Source organism: Arvicanthis niloticus, chromosome 22 (assembly GCF_011762505.2).
Source record: "Arvicanthis niloticus isolate mArvNil1 chromosome 22, mArvNil1.pat.X, whole genome shotgun sequence".
NCBI classification, from domain to species: Eukaryota; Metazoa; Chordata; class Mammalia; order Rodentia; family Muridae; genus Arvicanthis; species Arvicanthis niloticus.
The window spans coordinates 7,631,880-7,652,471 of NC_133429.1; the positions used below are offsets into that span (position 1 = coordinate 7,631,880).

The following is a 20,592-nucleotide window of genomic DNA, read 5'->3' on the forward strand; positions in this document are numbered from 1 at the left end:
TCAGAGATGAGCCTGCCTCTGCTCCTGGGTACTGGGATTAAAGGTGTGTGCTGCCACGCCCCGGAAGACTAGAGAGTGCTAGTGTTGCTGAAGGGTCGCTAAGCAGGAAAAGCTCTTCCTGGGATTAGCTATTTCAAACTGAACAATGGCCACCCTTGCCTTACCTAATATAGTCTCCATTGGGATCTGTCCTCCTACCAAAACCAACAGGGCAGTAGCAGTGGAAAAACTGTTGGAAAAAGGAACTGCAGGACAGCCACATCCAACTTCCAGCATTTATGCTCCAGTCTGCGTCAAGCAGTAATTCCTCAAAGACCTTGGGAAGTAACAGTAACCAATCAATTTACACATGTTTACCCAAAGCAGCATTTCTTAGGCCACTGTAGATCAAAACTCAAGACAAGAAATACATACAACTGAAAGCTCTATCAGGTGTAAGCTCTGCACGCCGGCTCCACATTCACGCCCGCCTCCCTGCTGCTGTGCTCCCATCAAGACAGCCACAGATTGTATGACTCTCTGAAACCATCACCCTAGTTAACTGCTATTGTTTCTAAGTTCCCTTGGTCATGGTGTTTGGTCATGACAATAGAAAAATAACTAAGACAATATCCTTGGAAGTACTACTGTGGGGAGAGTAAAAAAAAAAAAAAAATCACCCAAATTACTGAGTTTTAAAGAGCTGTACGATATTAGTAGATTAAAAAAAGGATAGTATCCCACTTTTAAGAAAGCAAAAATATCACCAACTAAAATCAGAAAGAAAAATCTAGAAGCTTGGTATACTGCATAGACAAAGGGAACATGCCACTCTAAGGTACCATAAATGCAGTAGCATTATAGTTTAAATTTCAAATGCTCTGATCTAAAGAAAATATAACTAAATAATGTATTAATAAACTTGTTAAGTAGGTACTAGGAGATATGAGATGGAAAACAAATCCTTAATAATTAAAAACTAAAGAATGGGGTCAGAAACAGTCCCCGAGGAGATGAGATAGCTTGCTGCCAAGCCTGATGCCCTGAGTGCAATTCCCAGGCCCACATGGTAGAGAGAACCAACAAGTTGTCCTCTAACCCATCCCCACAGAACCACATACACATACATTTTTAAAAGTTTTTTTTTTTTTTTTTTTTTTTTAAATAACGAAATATCCCTTGAATTGGAAAGACTGCTGACTAGCTAGACAGGTAACACACGACACAGGTCTGAAGTGTGACTACATGGTCACGTCATGAAACATATGCTTCAACATAGGCATTAAAGGATTAGCGAGATGGTAATGTGATGTAAGATGACGTAGTTTACAGTTCATGCAAATGTGAACTCACTATTTCTAAGAGCTCATGGGTGAGTACGACAGAGACTGCCACCTATAAATACATCTATCCAATAAATTACTTTTCTTACTCTTAGAGACAGGCCGATGATGTAGCCCAGGTGGCCTGTAGTCCAGGTCTTCCCATGTCTATCATACAGTACATGGGATTGCAGGCCTGTACTACCATACAAGGCCAGAGTGCTGAACAGTAACAGCCCTTAGTAGGATGGCTTAACTGTAGAACTGACTTTGGTTACACAATGTAACTAGCCCTTGCTCTTGAAAATTGTGTCTATACTGTGGGCACTATATGCTTTATCCACTGGAAAGCTAAACTACACCCCTGCACCCCACAAGCCACGCTCTTGCCCACCTCACACTGCAGCCCAAGATGCCCTGAATTGGTGACGCCTCCCTTCACTCAGCCTCCCAGGCTGCTCAGATTTCAGATGTGCACTAGCACATCTCAGTGCAGCCACAGACTAATCAGAACATTTACCTTCATCCCTTCTTCCCAACTGATCCACAGGTCACCGCGAGTCAGGAAACAGGCAACCGCGTGTCTGGCTAAATGGTGGATCCAGCCCTCCTGACGAAGCTGTGTCATGATGGCATCAATCCACGGAAAGCCGGTCCGGCCTTCTGCCCATTTGGCCAGAGCCTCAGGATTCTTATCCCAAGGGATCTGAACACAAATGGGGTTCCCTTCCATTTTGTCAAAGCGTGGGTTGTTTGTGGCTGCAGTATAAAAAAATTCACGCCACAGGAGTTGCCCATAAAGAGAAAGGGGAGGGGAACTATTTTTCTTTACCTGCGAATAAAAACAAAAAAGTATTATCAGAAAAAAAAATTTAAAGTATTTCAAAAAATCTACTCTGACTTCAGATAATACCTTTTTGTAGAGATCTGTTAGTTTGAAATAAAACAGCCGACATGATAAACAACCAAAGCGGAGATAAGGGCTGAGTCCAGTCGGGCTTGCAAGAAGCGAGTTTGCATTCATTCGAGGTCTTTCAAAGTTCGCCACCCAGGCCTGGAAACACAGAGACAAACACTTCAACTTCTGTAATCACATTAAAAGAGTGTTCAGAATTACCCCAGTGGGCAAGCTCAGTAATGTGTAAAGCATATGTTGCCAAGAACTCCCCAACACTGCATGGAAGGAGAGGACACACACACACAAACACACACTTCAAAACTGAGGATTTTGAAGAATGTATTATTATCCCAGCTATAAATATCTGATTTAGTCATTTTAGAAAGGGACTTTAAAGGTGAGTTGTCTTTCCCTGACATGTGAAGTAAGTGAGTAAAGCACCTTCGGATCCCCAGCATCAGGAGTAAAGCACCTCCTCCTGTCTCTCTGAACGCTGAGGTAAAAGTGGAATACAGTGGTGTGCCTTGTCCACCACTGCCTTTCCTAAGGTTTCAGATGCTCATGGTCAAATAATGATAGTTGGAAAACATTACACGGAAAATTCCACAAATAACTTACAGGTTCTAAATAACTTATTATAGCAGATCACAATGATACTATTTACCATTAGTGAGTACATTCATCTCCTGATGCATATAACTTATGAACAAGCTTTAGTAAGTGACCCGAGAGTTCAAGGATGAGGGTTGTCAGCAAAGGGAACAGTGTCTGAGAGGGTAGATGAACATGATCAATACATGTGCATCTTGTTAATTTGTACAATCAATATGCATTAACAGTGCTACTAACAAAATAGACAAGTGAAACTGTATCATGGAATCCACTGGAGTCCTGACAGAGGAGCAGTGCGGTAGGCAGAATCCTGCTCCAGCTCCTTATGTCGGCTGACACAGGGGAAGGAACAGAAGCAACAGCATGACACCAGTAACGGGAATAAGCCAGAGGGAGGAAAGGGCATGTAAGCGACGACTAATGGTGATTTTCAAACGTTACACTTGTGCTGCTGTAACCATTGCTGTCAGTCTTCTTTGGTCAACAGGGTTTTTGTTTTGTTTTGTTTTGTTTTGATTTTGTTTTGGTTTTGTTTTAAAGCTTACAGGCAAGATTCTCTGGATGTGCCTGACCTCATCTGAACAAGAGTGAAATAATTTCTGAAATGTTCATTTGGAATCTACATTGTACCTTTCTTTCCAAATGCCTTTCCAAACGAGTAAGTGCCTCAGTTTCTCCTCCTGGCCATACTGCAGAGGACAAGCCATCTGTATCAAAGCCTAAGGAAAAAAAAAATGAAAGAAACAAAGGAAGGAAAACGATCATTAATACTGTGATTATTATAAAACAAAACTTTTCTACCTGACCACACTTACTTGGGAAACAAACTACTCTGCAAAAATAAAATAAAGATAAACAAATAGACACAAGTCTACAGGCCTACACTGGCTTACAGTGGCTTACAGAGGACTGCACAGGCCTACTTGGGCCCCACCCACGTCAGACTCCTGCCCCAAAGACCACAGTACAGCTCCTATCTTCAGGATGCACATCTTCACCTGACAGCAGGTCACATGTTAAGAATGCACAGGTATTTTTGGTTACTAGGTTTTTCTTTTATTTTCCCCTTTACTTTTCTCTTCTTCCAGTAAAAATACATTAGAAGTGAAATTTCCAAGTGATTTATGATTACTAAGCATTTTAAAATATATTTTTAAATTACTTGGGAATTCAGACGTCACATTCTGATTACACCCACTCCCCTGACCCACCCCCCTAAAGCTTCCCAGATCCACCCAGATCTCTCTACCCATCAGGCCCACTTTGTGCTGCCCACGCCCTCTGGGTGACTGTCACCCCTGCACCCACCGAGCTCTTCCAGGGAAGGAACTCCATATTTCTCATCATGGTCATCAGACAGAGGGGTCGTGCACTTTCCCATCACATCTGACGTGATGGTGTCTGCTGGCATCTCCAGTGGCTCCATTTTGCTCACGAGAGTCTGAAACCTTTTATATGTTAGAGGTGGCTGCCCACCATTGAGTTCTATGATCCTGTTACAAGAGTGAGTAAGACACAGTTAATAAATGATGATATAGTTTGGATGATAAGCTCAGAAGTGCTTACTGTCAGAAAATTTATCAATTAAAATCTTTTGAAGGTTAGCGTCTGATGTGACCAGAAAATGTGTTCAGAAATGGTTAATGAATCTAAAACCATTCTCTTGAATTCCTAGATATCTACTAGATGTCAAATAATACAGTATGCAAACATCAAATCATTGATGACAAATATTTACGATTATGACTAAAAAAATAACAAAATAGTTCAACTAGCCTATAAGCTATGTATATAGAAGTTAGTAAGTGGACAAGTGAAAACAAACCAATTCAAGAAATCTCAAGAGGCACTGACAAAACAAAAATAGGCTGATAATTATAACAAAAATAATCAATAAAAGTAAAATTTGCTATCAGTAGTGGAGCACACCTTTAATCCCAGCATTCAGGAGGGAAGCAGAGGTAGGTAGGTCTCTATAAATTTAAGGCCAGCCTGCTCTACAGAGTGAGTTTAGGACAGCCAGTGCTACACAGAGAAACCCTGTCTCCTCTTGCCCTTTCTCCTGTGTCCCCATTTCCTCTATGGACTTGAAGACTATATGCTGTGTTCTGTTGTGTGTGCTCTTATTACAGATCTCAGCACATGTGATCTGCTACCCAGCAGCAGCCCCTAGCTGGGCTTTTGTTTTCTGTGGTTTCAATTACTTGTGTTCAATTGTGCTGCAAAAATATTATATCTAGACTCACACAATGTACTGTAGCATACTATTCTAATTGTTCAATATTATTGTTAGCCTCCTATAATTTATAATTTACAACCAAGCTTTATCATAGTGTGATCTTTAGACAGACAGCACAGTGGACACAAGGCTCAATGTGATCAGTGGTTCTGCAAATCCACCAGGGCGTTTGGAACACCCTCATGGGTAAGGAGAGAAATACTAAGCAAACATGCACCCTGAATTCCAAGTCATTTATATTTAAGTACATTAGTGGTCACTGCTCACTGCTAGGTACCTCAATCCCACCATACTTCTAGGAAAAGAAAAGCCAGCAGCGCCCCCGAAGGTCTGCATTAAGTCTAGACATGGTTTCAGAGTAACTAATTACATTTTTCCTTATAGCTATTTGCTTATAATTACAGTTAAAATCCAGCTTTACCATCTATAGATGTAGAAATGAAAGCCTTCTAGAGGTTGAATAAAATAGCCAAGATCACATAACTAATAAAACTGCTAATCAAGTATTTCTTCACTCAAAACATTATGTATTTCTCTTTATACCCTGTATATTATTGATTATGTCTACAGGAAGAAACTACCAGGAAAGCTATCCTCCTTGCTCTAAGTACAGTTTGTTTTGGTTTAATATCTTAAGATTACATATAGGCTATAATGAAGCTTGTTGAACTCAATAATGCTAAAATGACACTATTAAGTATCTCTTAATTATTCACCAGCAATTCTCATAGGCACGCACGCGCGCACGCGCACACACACACACACCCCTTTGGTATGTATTCACAATCAAACCAATAAGAACTAATTCTATGATATGGCTGAGTCTCCCACTTAGAAGCAACTTCTCTCATCCTATTCTGTCTCCTCCTGCTCACCCACTGATGGTAAGAAAACTGGGACCAGATGAGGTGTTGTTACCAAAAGGTCTAGCACACGTAAGTCAACACCAAGGGAAGATGCTTGTCCAGATCTAATGATGGTTTTATTCATTTACTTGCTAACACAAGTAAAATCAGTTTGTTGTTATTTATAGACTTAGTTTTGTTTCCTTGGTACAATGTGTAAATAACTTAAAAGCTAAAATTGCTTAAAAGATACATAAATTGTGAATTTTCATGTTTATAAAGACAATTTCATGCCAGAAGTCACTGTAAGCTTCCACAGCTCATGGAGCTCAGCTCTCAGCACGGGTTACTTTCTACATTCCAACTGTCCACAGACTGTTAGTCAAAGCATCCCTGGCAGTAGCACACATCCCGTCAACAGACACACTGGCAGACAGGGTCTGATGCTGTGGTTCCTTCAGAGGACTCTGAGTAGGTTATTACTTCAGTTCTTATCTCAACTAAATGAAAGGATAAGCTAGTATACATATAACAAAATCACACAAAATATATCAAAGTAAGATATGGATATGGTAAGCTGTTATTTAATTATGCTGACAGCCCTGAAAGTGCTAATAGTGGATCAAGGTAGCAGTAAAAAGAAAAAATGTGTAAATCAGCATTTCTTAGTTTAAAACTGAAGCGCTAAATATTTTTATCTTATGCACTGTGTCTACAATTTTGGTATTACAACTGAGTGAATAAACATCACAGCAGCTAAGTAAAATGCTAAGGACTTGATATAAATAAACCCATTTAATTCTTACAATTCTGATTCTAATACTTCCCATTGTTATAACCTTACTCAATTATGTACCTAAAAATGTCTAAGATGGTAATATCATTATATATTTTCTTGTAATAAAAAAAGCCGTACTTGTCCAGGTCATAGAGTGTATGTGAAATGCGCACGATGACTTCCACGCCAGCCTCAGTGGCCAGCTTCTTGATAGCTGCATCCCGTTCCTTTCCAAAAGGCTCAGAATCATACTCAATTGAAAGCTTTGTAATGTTCCATTCCTAAAACATAACAAAAAGGGACAATAACACATTACAAATTTATAGTTATGTTCTTCTTATAACAGTAAATAAGAAGTTCAAAATCCGTATCAAACGATTATATATAAATCAAGTTTCAAATATGAAGAAAATTATAAAATTTATCAATGTGAAAATATGCAAATGACATATATATGCTAACTAGACTTCAGGCTTGTGCCTGGCATGAGCCAGTCTAGCAATATACTTCAATGTACTCTTTATGTAAAGTGTTTAGGTAGCATTCTTTTTTAATTACCTACATTACCTTACTTAATTCTGGATGAAAAGCACCTCAGTTTGGCATTTTGCAGATAAAGTAACTATTTCCTTACCAGGGACATGCTCAGGTTCATGGAACAGAACACATGACCCCACCCGTGGACTCGAGGAGCGCTAACAAGCCTTTGGTAGATGATGTGCATGAACTGTTCTGTCGAAAATGAGCGTTTAATTTCCCATCATTACAAACCTTAGCAGCAAAAAATTTGGAACCAGGAATAAAAACAGCAACTCCTGACCGATATTGTATATATAGAAAATATACAATATATACAATATATATTGTATATAGAAAATATACAATATATACTATATATATATACAATTGTATATATAGTCTCTATAAATAAGGAAACTATGACTTAAGATAATTAAATGATTTTCTCAGGAAGGTAGTCAAGTTTTGTTGAATTCTAAAATCTATTCTGATTTGCTTCAAAAAGGAGAAGAAATCCTATAATTCTACTATTACTTAACTGACTATATGATACCAGATTGTAACAGACCAAAGGCGTTCCTAATAAAGCCTTCTAAATTCATATTATACATTTTGCAGCTGGTTACTTTCAATTACTTTTTTTCAAGTGTGTGCTCATGTGTGTGGATAGCACGGAAGGCAGAAGGAGGTATCAGACCCCAGGAGCTAGAGTTACAGACCACTGTGGGCATTGGGGTCTGAATTCAGGTCTTCTAGAAAGGCAGCAAGCTCTCCTAACTGCTCGGCCATCTAGCCCAGTATATACGTTTAAAGCATATTTAGGCCCTTATTCTATTTCTTCCTAGAAATCCTTGAGAAACAATCAATGAATTAAAAATAAACACATTTAAAGTTCTGATAGATGAGCACATGTTCAGCTATTTTGACTTACACACCATCAATACCAGTATCCTACAGTTCCTGGCAGCTGCATGTATTAGTTATCTTAGAAAAATGTCTGTGAAAATACAGTGAACTTGAGCACCACGGCTTCCATGTGTGCACTTGTGTGCACGGTAGCCGATGTCCTCCTGATTCTGTTGCACTTAGCTGTGTTTCTTGGAGCTCTTTATTGTCTCAGTCATGAAAACCTTTTGCCTGATGAGTATCTTGTAATTAGTTCTATGTATTTTTTGAGAGCTAATATGCCTGATGGTGTTTGAGGTGAATCAATAAATAATACTTCCTGCTAGTTTTTCTTTTTGAGTTCAGGCATGCACATCGGAGAGGTAAAATAAGATATAAGAAGCATCATCAGTAAAGCTAAGCTGGAGGAAGTATTACTAGGTTTAGGACAGATCAGCTTGCTGACGGTTCACTGCTGAAGTGAACAGCAGTACTTGCCATCACCTGTTGTTCTGCCCATCATAAGCAGCACCTCCCTTGCACTAAGAGCTGTCACTCTCAAACAGGACACAGGAGGAGGAAGTGCATGTGGAGGAGAACAGGAGCTGTCCGAGGCACACTCGCCATGCTTCCCCCTACGCTCACTAAACTCTCCATCACTCACTTCTTCCCTGGGAGTGAATTAGTCAACAACTCTGTAAGAAAAACTGAAAAGCCAGAGAGAAGAACATTCCCTGAACATTAAATGTGTTTATACACCAAATAGTTCCAGAAAGGTCCTTCTTCTCTGCCATGTCCTTTTGTAACTGACTTATTATTCCTTTTCCATCTTTGAGGTGAAAGTCACTTCACTGATTCCTTCCTTTCTATAATTTTGAAAACTATTAACTTTCTCCCGAATACTTATACATAGTTGGTATTCTCTTGCTATTGATTTTTAATTTAATTCTGTTGAAGTCAGAAAGTACAATCTGTGAGACTTCAACTGTCTGATGCCTATTTTATGAGAGTCTGGTCCATTCTGGTAAATGTTTTTTGTGCATCTGTCTACTCTTATAATTCCTGGATGTCCTGTTCTACAAATACCAGGTACATCAAACTGACTGACGACACAGTGAATAAACCCAGCAGAGCTCTTCCTTTTTATGTTGCTGAAGGGAAAGGCGGAATAAATGGACGCTCTCTCCTTATGTGTGTGTATTCACGTATCTACATTATATTCATTAGTAAATGTATTTATTAGTATGTATGTGTGAGAGTGTGCATGCCTCAACATTCATGTGGAGGTCAAAGGACAACTTGCAGGACTCACTTTTCTCCTCTAATTATGTGGGTCCAGAGATCAAACTCAAGTTGACAGATGTGGTGACAAGGGCTTTTCCTGCTAAATGATCCACCGACTCTGTGTAAGATGGCTTGAAACAATAAAATGCTATTCTATCCAGAAGAAAAAATTTAAAAATATGTGCTTAAATTACTTACTTTTATTTTATATGTATGAGCATTTTGCCTGCGTGTATGAAGTGTTTCACAACGCATGCAGTGTTCTCAGAGGCCAGAAGAGGGCACTGGATCTCCTGGAACTGGAGCGCCAGGTGATTATGAGCTGTTATGTGGGTTCTAGAAACCAAATGCAGGTCTTCTGGAAGAGCAGTGAGTGTTCTTAATCACTGAGCCCTCGCTCCAGTCTCAGAGAAGAAAATTCAACACAATACAAAAAAAGTTGCATGCCTGAGGAAAGGTTTCTCTAAAAACAAAACAGAAATCTTGGTATTTGTAATAACCAAAATCTTAGAAGACATTTACTTCTCCACTTTTTATAAGCTGTGGATGAGGTATTGCTATTATTTCTAGTCTGCTTTCTTGTTAAAACTCTTCCACACACCTAGGTTAGATGCGAACTCTACTGTAGTGAGCAGTTTATACTAGCTAGGTATTAAATGTTTCATCCTAGCAAAAAAAGGAAGGAAGGAAGGAAGGAAGGAAGGAAGGAAGGAAGGAAGGAAGTTAGTTAGTTTGCTGGGCACAGTGGCAGAAGCCTTTCATCCCAGCACTGGGGAGGCAAAGGCAAGATGAATCTCTGAGTTTGAGGCCAGCCTGTTCTACAGAGAAACCTGTCTCAAAAACCCTAGGGGTGGAAGAGGAGGCAATTTTACAAAACTCAGATAGCTGCAACATACACAGATATACAGTTAGGAAGCATATATGCAGTAAGTAGGAAGGGAGAATATAAAAGGGTAGTCAGGGGAATCAGCTTCTGTCTGCTCTGAGATACTGAGACGAGCTAACTGTATGATCTTGGGCAATTCACTTAACTTCCCTTAGACCAAATTTCCCCTTTGAGAAGTTTTCATTGGACTAAAACCGGGAGATCAGTAAGACTGTTTCAAATTAAATCAAAACAAACCAAAACTCCCAAGTACTATCATTTTATTTTATCAGTAAAGTTTCAATGTTACAATCCTTTGATTCCAGATGTCCTTGTCATAGTGTCTTTTCCTGCTGCTGTGATAAGAACACACTCAACCTAAGACAGAAAAGGTTTACTGTGACTCACAGTCCTCGAGTATAGACCCTTGAAACAATTTGATCACATGACATCTACAAGAGGCAGAGACTGATGAACCTTGCTGCTTCTCAGCTCAACTTCTCCATTCACAGGACAGGATCTCAGGCAAGGAATGGTGCCACCCACAGTGGATGGGTCTTTCCACCTCAACCAACACAGTCAAGACAATCCCCCATCATCATGCTCAGAGGCCTATCTCCCAGGTAATTTTAAATATCAAGTTGACAACTGAGATTAACCATCATTGCCCTCGTTTAAAAAAAATTGTCTCATGGGGCTGCAGGGATGGCTCAGATGATAAGAACACTGACTGCTCTTCTAGAGGTCTTGAGTTCAATTCCCACCAACCACATGGTGGCTCACAACCATCTGTAATGAGTTCTGGTGCCCTCTTCTGGCATGCAGGCATAAGGGAGAACACTGTATACATAATAAATAAATAAATCTTTTTAAAAAATTATCTCAGAAGGAACATAAATGTGAACAAAGATGTTCACTGTCAACACCTGTATTAGCAAGAGACCTAAATAAAGAATAGCCAAACATTCAACAGAAAACTAGCAAAAGAAATAATAATACAGCTATACATGTTACTACTATAGAACTCTATAAAAGACTCAAGATATATGAAATGATTTCCAGTGTGTGAATAAAGCATGGAACAGAAGGTTCTCATCTGACTGTTAAAGCAGAGATTAGTTAGCACAGACAAACATAGCTATCCCATACATTCTTATTCACACGAAAGTTGTTGTTCCTATGTGCATACACAAGTAATCTGAATAGCTGCTGCTCTGTGGGGAGAAGGAGTCTGAGGTCAAAGAAGAAACTTGTCTTTTGGAGCTTCCTCTATGGTCTAATTTTATTATTGGCACTGCCACTGAAGAAAAAAGCTTCAATTTTAATTTTCTATTTTTTTGAGACAGGATTTCTCTGTGTAGCCCTAGCTGTCCCTGAACTCAGAGATCTGTCTGCCTCTGCCTCACAAGTGCTGGGATTAAAGGTGTGTGCCACCACTGCCTGACCAAATTTTTTTACTTAAAAATACTATTTCCTATGCTTTCATCATTTATTTACCAAATATATTGCTTGATTATAAATGTTTATTTATTTACCAAGTATTTTATTTTCTCCAGCAAAAATTATTATTTCTGCATATATTTTTCAAATTACCTTGAAAAGCCTGGGAAATACATCAGCTGGCTGTCCCCGAATCACAAACAGACGAGAATTTAATTTTCGTAGATTGGCATCAAGGTCCTCAAGACACTGAAGCAAAAATCTAGAGAGAAAATATTATAACTCTTAAGATATACATTTAAAAGGTATAAAATATTGTAACATTGGGTTATTCTACGAGTGTAAGTGCTAATTTGTCATTTTCTTTACTGGTGGCTCAGCATTTTAAGAAACCATACTTAAAAGAGTTTTTATTACATCATAATCTCCAATATTTTAAGCAAGTCTTGAATGAAATCACTAACTTTCATTTAAATAATCTAGTAAAAATTAACTTTATTTTTATTTATTTTTTTGTTTGTTTTTTTGTTTTTCGAGACAGGGTTTCTCTGTGTAGCCCTGGCTGTCCTGGAACTCACTCTGTAGACCAGGCTGGCCTCGAACTCAGAAATCCGCCTGCCTCTGCCTCAAAAATTAACTTTAAACAAAAAATTATGTAAGCAAAAATTACAGCAATTAAATGAACTAGTTTTATTGTTCAAAACTGATAAAAATGAGTTTTTTCTTATTAAAAAAAAGTCACTTTGGAAAATCTAGACTATCTTTTATTGGGAAAATGAAAGCATTCTACTGGGAAACTGAACCCCGAGTCATCAGTGCAGGGTGTGGTGCTACACACCAGCAATCAAACACGAGATGGCGGCTGGCCGCAGACTCAAGGTCAGCCTCAGTTATGTAGCAAGTTTGGGGTCAGCCAGGGTTACACGTAACTGATTCAGAAAACAAAACAATCAAGCAAACAAACAATAATGAGTAATTTTTTAGAGAATATTGCCATCACCTAAGCGAGAGAAACCATAACATCCTTTTCTAAATTAAGAAAAAAGAACAGACACTAAATCATATGACATTAGCTTTTGACTGTGGAAAATACTAAATTAACTGAGTTTCATGAAGTGGGCGAGACCACAGACTTTCTCAGTGAGGTAAGCAGAAATGAGGTTTACATACAGCAGACACTGGGGAAATCTGGAGCAGTAGGAGACTGCTGACTGTGCATGCTCTATTGTGAGGAGACAGCCTTTCCCAAGAACAATCCAAAGGGAAGCCTACTCCGCAAAGTCCAGTCCCACTGTCTGTCCAGTTAATTCCTCTCAGCTGGGCAGATCTCAGTTTGTGTCTACTTTGTTTCTTCCATATTCTTTGGGTTAAAGTTTCTTATTCTTTTGCCTATCCCACAAGCTACATTCTCAATGAGAAGTAATTAAGGAAAAGCACCCCAGGAATGCACGATACAGTAGGTACCCTCTCCATAGCTTTGAGGGCCCTAGTGATATACTCATGTAGACATAAAAGGTACTCATCATTTCATCTTAGGAAGTCTCATGGTGTCATTAGACAGAAATCATAGTTCTCACTTTTCTATCTTAACTACCATCTTTCTGTCTTGGTTTGGAGTTGCTTTCCAGCACCAGAACCCCACTCGACTTACTACCGTAATATCTGTTTTAAGAGAAGGCTGATGTTAGTAGATGCACACTCACACAAAACCATCTAAGGCTCCTGGTAGTGTGCACAAATATGCAACCTCTAGTAAGTGAGAGGTGTTTATGGGCAGTCATGGAACTTCATGTGTTTTCTTAGCAAGATTTTTTTGGGGGTATGGGGACAAGACACATGGTCTTGTGTAGTTCAGGCTAGCCTTAAGTTTGCTATAAAGTCAAGGATGGCCTTAAACTTCTGATCCTGAGTTCTGAGACTCTAAGTATGTGTCACTGTGCTAGGTTTCTTTATATGGCACAAGACACTGAATCCAGCATTTCTCACATGTGAAATTCTCTCTCAATTCAGCAGCTGTAGCCACAAAAGAAATATTTATTTTTAAAAAATAATTGTTAAAGATTATTTATTTGTGAGTATGTGGCTAAAAAGGTGAATTTTATGTTTGTGTGTGTGTGTTGGTTTGTGGTGGGGGGAACAGGGGGTGCCTGTGCATATCACCGGAGGACAGAGAAGGGCCAGATATTCTTGTCTGTAACTCTCCACCTATTCCTCTGAGGCAGGGTCTCTCCCTGAACCTGGAGCTCACATTTAACTCGGCTATACTGGCAGACAGCAAGCCTCAACAATTCTGCTTTGCTTCTCCAAAGCACTAGTATTACTGGCATTTGAGGGGCACCAGGCTTATTACATTTTTGCTAGGATCTGAATTCTGGTCCTCAGAATTGTGCACTGCTTTTAACTAGTCTCAAGCCCACCTCTCGGCAAGGCATATTTGAGATACCTTAGATGTTAAAAGATCAAATAATTTTTTGGTAAAAGAACTAGAATGAACTCGTTTGATTACGTAGGAAGAGCACAAAGCTCATACACCCTGTAGAATTAATCCGAGGCAAAGGCAATCTCTGAGTCTCTGCTGTGATCACTAAGTCCATGTTTTCTACTGAAACTGGCAAGAAGAGCTTCTTATACTAAACTTAATGGTAGAGCCATGTCTATAAGAGGTAAGGTGGGAAAAGACAACTCCAAAAGGATATAACTAGTTTATAAGATAGACAACCAAGTCTAGATTAACATCATGTACATGAATTCATATTCACGCACCTACAAGAACTCATATAATCATACACGGCACAGAAAAATATACGCATATTTCTTTGATCAAATAAAATGTATACTGCATGTTTAGATGTGCTTTTACTGACCAAGGTGTTTTTATATATGTCCTTGAGAAATGAAGTTTTGGTTAGAGATAAAAATGGACTAATATTAGCTTCATAAAAAAAAAATCTCAGAATTGACAACCAGCACACGTTCCCTCAGAGCAGAGTATCTCCTGCGCTTGGTTTACTGCTGCTGAGTACCTCTACAGAGCAGCAGACGGTTTCATTCGTCCTAGCACCCACTAAACAGATGTCCCATAATCTTAACAAGTCTAGCAGTAGTATTATTCACTGATCAACTGTGAGAAATCTTGAATTTCCCTGTCTATAAAATTGAAGTATAATAGGACCCATATCATCAGAAATTTTTGTGAGAGCTGAATCAGTTCACATGTGTGAGGCTCACAGAACAGTGTCTGTACACATTAAGTACTATTATATGTTAGTTAATACTTTTCAGTTTCCTCCTTGCTACCAACTTCTATTTTTACTACAATAATTCTAGTTTTATCTCTTGCTTGTATTTACTGCAATGCCTTAAAATAGATCTGCCTACCAACTATATCTATCACCATAATCCATTTCAGTACACATTATCAAATCACTGTGAGACATATGATCTTGTACAAAGGTCTTCAGGACTCATTCCTTATATAGTAAAGAACAACGTATGTTCTTAGCTACCATCCAACGGTCTCAGGTCACTTTCCACCCTGCTCTCATTGCTCCTCTACACCAAGCTACTACTCTGGACACACTCATTCTCTTGGAACATGGGATTTCTTCAGTCTGGAAAATTTTTGCCAATTCCTATCTCAAGTTTATATCTATTAAGTCTTAAGTCTTACAGTTGAAGGTACTTTCTCTATTTTCTCAACTGTCAGAGGAGAATGTATTTAGTCCTAGAGAAAATTCACAGTTTATTATAGCACACAAATCTGCATACAAGCATGTATACATATGTGTATACACACACACACACACACACCACTCATTTCCGTGGATTTCATATTAAGTACCTGTGTCTGATTCTTAATTACATGGCTTTCTTAACCTATGTTTTAGTTTCTATATCTGGTAAATATCATCGTAGGTCTTACATAGTCTATTGAAAAGACCTGAAGTAGGGTAAGATGCTAGAAGGCTTGTTTTACATAGCTTTTGAGAGGATTAGTAACACATAAAACCAACTAGTAGCACAATGGCTAAAATCCATTAAACAGAAGTTATTGTTACTTTCCCTTCAGAATAATTTTTATTCTTAAGGTGAGCAGGGAGGTGCAAACTCATACTTCCAATACTCAAGATGTGAGGCAGGAGGATCCCAAGTTCAAGAGGCATATAGGCAGACCCATGTGACCCATCTTAAAAAAAAAGATAGAAAAAAAGGGTAATACCTGTTTTTGAAAACAAAGTCCCATGTATTTATATATGTAAATACTTGAGCACGACAATAAGAAAGAGTGAATTAGCTGGACGCTCAGCTTACACAGAATCTCACTAAATGTGTACCTTTATCTGAATGTGACTATAAGCCAAGGTTTGATTTTCCCCAGTAACAACACCAATGCTAATATAAATATCTATTTATTTAAAAAGTACAGTACAATAAAAACTCAAAATTAGCTAATCTTAAAACCTGTAATTCTGTGGTAGTACTACAGAAAAATAAACCTCCAATAGTGTAGGTTCAAAGTATCAAGTCACTGATCAGTGAAATTTCTTTTCAGTGATAAATAAAAACTATTATTTGAAAACTATACAAAATCTAACCCTTTGTCCTTTGCCCCCAGTTTAGAATGAGGTCACGCAGAGTTCAGATTGTGTGCTCCAGAGAACATCATTTCAACATTCATATATTATAAAGATGTGTCTTAAAACATCATTCAACACTGAACAGACAAATGTGGCATACACTGACTGCATAGTTATGTACTCCCATTAGAAGGTTTGGCTAATAAAATAACAGACTGCCTTTTAAATAAGTCAAATGATAGTAAAACTCACTACAATCCTTTATGTATAGAAGCACAACTTAATTATAATTCTGAATGAACCATTCTGAAATGAAGAGATTAATGCACTTGCTCATTTTAAACATTTTAAGGAATTTTCCTCTAGAAATCACTACCTTTTACTACTATAAAAACGTACATGTAATGACTTCCTTATGCCACTTCCAAAAGATGATTTCAACATGAATCAACAGAAATAGTTTCTAAAGTAGGTCATCGCTATAGCAACCAGTGGGTGATTTAGCATACTCCCATCGCAATGACCTACTTTCTAGTCTGTGCTAGAACAGCTTATATAACTAGTATTTCTAGTTCTGTCTATAAAATAGTCTGAAAAAGGCAATGACAAGATACAACATAATCCTACTGCTATTGAAAACAAGACATTATGAATTCACATAATACAGCCATCTGTTCTATGCCATAGCTTCTACACTGTGCCATACACAGTCATCAGTGGAAACTACGCTTAAGACTCTCTAAACCAAAACCATACAGTGTTGACCCTAGAGAACTGATTTAAAGAATATATACTAAAAATCATTAAAATTACATGAAAAACATCTCCATGTATTCTGTACATAAACAAAACAAAACAAAAAAAACATAAACAAAACAAAAACAAAGGTGTGGACCTACTATCATAAAATGAAAATTTTTTAAAAATGAAGATTTTTCAGCCACACCCCAAAGTATTTGATTAGAGATTTTAAAATTATAAACAGCAATTTGTGTGTCTCTAAGCATAAAGTTTTTATATGCTCCATTTTTTAAATTTCTAACCAAACGTTTAGTACTTTCATTTATTCTGTCAACTGCGATACACATTTTCTTAACAGGTAATACTTAAGCATTTAATCCAGATGAAGTATACATCATGAAGGTGAATTCTGCACTTGTCAGACTCAAAAGTAAAAGCACAGATCCAGAGACATATCAGAACAAAAAGTTGTTTTTATAACAAACGTTTTGCAATGCTTTGTTTAAAATCCAAGACAAACTGTGTAGACAACCCTCTCATAGCTCCTCCCAAAGGACCCACAGAGGCAGTGCAGGGCTTTAGTGTGGGTGCTCAGGGTGAGCCAGGAAAGTGATTATGTGTGCAGTCCAACAGCAGGACACTTAATCAGCATGGTTGAGGCTCTAGGTTCAGTTCTCAAACATCAACACTTAAGAAATTAAGAAAGTGCCCGGCGGTGGTGGCGCACGCCTTTAATCCCAGCACCTGGGAGGCAGAGGCAGGCGGATTTCTGAGTTCGAGGCCAGCCTGGTCTACTGAATGAGTTCCAGGACAGCCAGGGCTACACAGAGAAGAAACCCTGTCTCAAAAAACCAAAAAAAAGAAAAAAAAAAAAAAGAAAAAGAAAAAAGAAATTAAGAAAGTAATGGCAGCATACACTTGCATTCCAGCATTCCAGAATCCTAGGCTACTGATACAGGAGTCTTTGATGCAAGTCTATCTCTATAGGCATAAAGGTATACAACCTTGTATCACATTTTTAAAAACTACAGAGTCAAAAACTTATCATGTACATTTTCTAAAAACTCAGCAATGAAATGGAATAAAAATTTTAATTTGGGGCTAGTGAGATGGCTCAGGAGGTAGAGGCACTTGCCACCAAGCCTGAAGACCTGAGTTCAATCCCTGGGATCCACATGGTAAAAGGAGAGAATAGATTCCTGTAGTTATTCTCTGGTATCCAAACACAGACTACATAATGTATGCATGTATATATGTGCAAGTCCATGCATGCATGCAGATATTGACAAATATCTGCCCTGAGAATGTGCTATCTCATTGAAAATTCAAGGAATTTATAGACAGCAAACACTTCCAGCAGAGCATTGCATGTAAGTAGTGCCAGGTTTGTAGTAATCTGAGACAGCTAATGTCTCTCGATGCCTTCTCATGGCCCCCAGCAGGAAACATGTGATTCCCAGCATACACACACACCCAATAACAAATCCTTTCAGGGTCTTAACTTGAATACATGCTAGAAAGAAACCCCACCAAAAGTTCCACTGTAAATCAATCACAAAATGGAGGAGAGTAACTTGGGCTGCACTTGTTCTGAAAACATTTGACAACTTTTTACAACCCATGAAAAGTACAAACTCAAGAAACACATGGATCTTCAGCAAGGTAACAAGGAGAAAGCTTTAGGCAGGCTTTTGTGGGAAGGGAAGAGTTTAAAGAAAGAAAAAGAAATCAAAGAGAAACCTCAAGAGGGGGTGTGAGGCCATAGAGACAATCATTTTGGAAATGCTTAGAGCTGAAAACTAATAAAAACACGGCTAGACCTGCTGAACACACTTCAGTGGCCCTGTGTTAGTCAGTTTTGCCTCACTACAACAAAATGTCTGAGATAACTAACTTTGTTAAGAGCAGTAGTGTATTTAGATTGTAATTTTGGTTGTTGGTATATAGGTTGGACCTCTGTGCCACAGGGTAATGGTGGGACTGTGGAAAAATAAGTCACATCTGTAGCTGGGAAGCAGAAAGAAAGAAAGGATGGGTGTGGACCTCTGTCCCCTTTGAGAGCACATTAATGACCAGAGCACTCCTTCCGAGACCCCATCTCCCCTAAGGGTCTTACCACCTCACAGCAGCACCCACTTGTAGAGTCTTCAGCCATGCAACTTTGGGGAACACACAACCCAATGCCTAAACCACAATAGGAGCTTAGAAGGAAATATATTGGCTTAGATACTTACTAGAAAGAAGACTTTAAATTAAGTTAGAAAAACAGCAGGAACCCCTAAAAAAGTAGAAAAAGCAAATTATAATGATGTGAAAACAGAATACAAATTTATAACAGAAAAAGGTTGAAGTTATCATATAAAGAAAGTAATATAAGCAAGAATATAAAAGCAATATAAGAAGTAGGGTAGCTCACACCCACAGTCCCAGCACTTGGACAGCTGAGTCAGGGTCGTTACTATGCGCCAGCCTAGGCTCAGAGTGAGACCTTGTCTCAAAAAAACAAAATAAAGTAAAAGAAAACAAAAGGAAATTTATGAACTTCTGGTAAGACTGATTAAGAAAATAAGACAGGGAAAAAGAAGCAATATTAAGAGTGAGGGAAGGCATAGTCTCAGATACTGATGGCTTAAAATTAGAAGACAGTATGAAGAAATGTCATGCAAATAAATTAAAAATGTAAGGTCTGTGGGAGATGGCCGACACGGAGCTCTCACGCCGATTCCCAGCATCTATGTAAAAGTCTGGCACAGTGCTGTGTGCCTACAACCCCAATGCTGTGGAGGTAGAGACAAGACCCCAGGGGCTTGGTAATCACCCTGTTTAACTGAATTAGTAAATTCACTGACACCCTGTCTCAAAAAATAAGGTGGAAAATAATTTTAAAAGACACACAACATTGGACTCTGCCCTCCCCAGTCCCCCCCACCGTGTCTCTGTCTCTGTCTCTCTCTCTGTCTCTCTCTCTCTCTGTTTCTCTCTCTCCCCCTTCTCTCTCTCTGTTTCTCTCTCTCCCCCTTCTCTCTCTCTGTTTCTCTCTTTCTCTCTCCCTCTCTCTCTCTCTCTCTCTCTCTCTCTCTCACACACACACACAGAGAGAGAGAGAGAGTGTGTGTGTTCATATAGACGAAAATAAAAAGATGAAGTAAGTTCCTGACTATACATGACCTGAAGAAATATAAAGTTACCAAAATGGCCTCAAGTGCAAAAGCAATGCATGAAATAATCCTAATAGCTACTAAGAACACTGACATCAGGGTGGGGGCACACAGGCAAGAGAACAGGTGAGACACTGGCCCTGTTGGGGCTGTATACTAAGTAGGGGCCAGTCGGATACACTCAAAGCTGGCATGGCAGTGCATGCCTATAATCCAACTACTCAGAAGGCAGAGACAGAAGGACCAGAAGTTCAAGGTCAGCCTGGCCTGTAAGAGACGGTCTCAAAAAATAGGGCTGGGTAGAGAGGAGGTAGGTGAGAATCAATAGTTAAAAGGTTACAAAGAAATCACAGATTTATAGACAAACTTCTACTAAACATTCAAGGAATGGATAATTTTAATTTTACAGAGGTTCTTGTTTCATAAAGAGGGCAGATCAAAAACTAAAAT

At 38.7% G+C, this 20,592-nt stretch overlaps 1 protein-coding gene across 1 annotated transcript in view; it reads right to left on the bottom strand.

Annotated features, from left to right (window-relative positions):
* Cry1 (cryptochrome circadian regulator 1) overlaps positions 1-20,592 on the bottom strand; it is a 51,636-nt gene that overhangs the window by 11,595 nt on the left and 19,449 nt on the right. The window contains exons 2-8 of the mRNA XM_076919803.1: positions 11,820-11,928; positions 6,812-6,954; positions 4,120-4,304; positions 3,442-3,530; positions 2,215-2,355; positions 1,822-2,133; positions 165-316 (exon numbers count right to left, since the gene is read on the bottom strand). Coding sequence (XP_076775918.1) covers positions 165-316; positions 1,822-2,133; positions 2,215-2,355; positions 3,442-3,530; positions 4,120-4,304; positions 6,812-6,954; positions 11,820-11,928 — 1,131 coding nt within the window. The remainder of the gene's footprint in view (positions 1-164; positions 317-1,821; positions 2,134-2,214; positions 2,356-3,441; positions 3,531-4,119; positions 4,305-6,811; positions 6,955-11,819; positions 11,929-20,592) is intronic.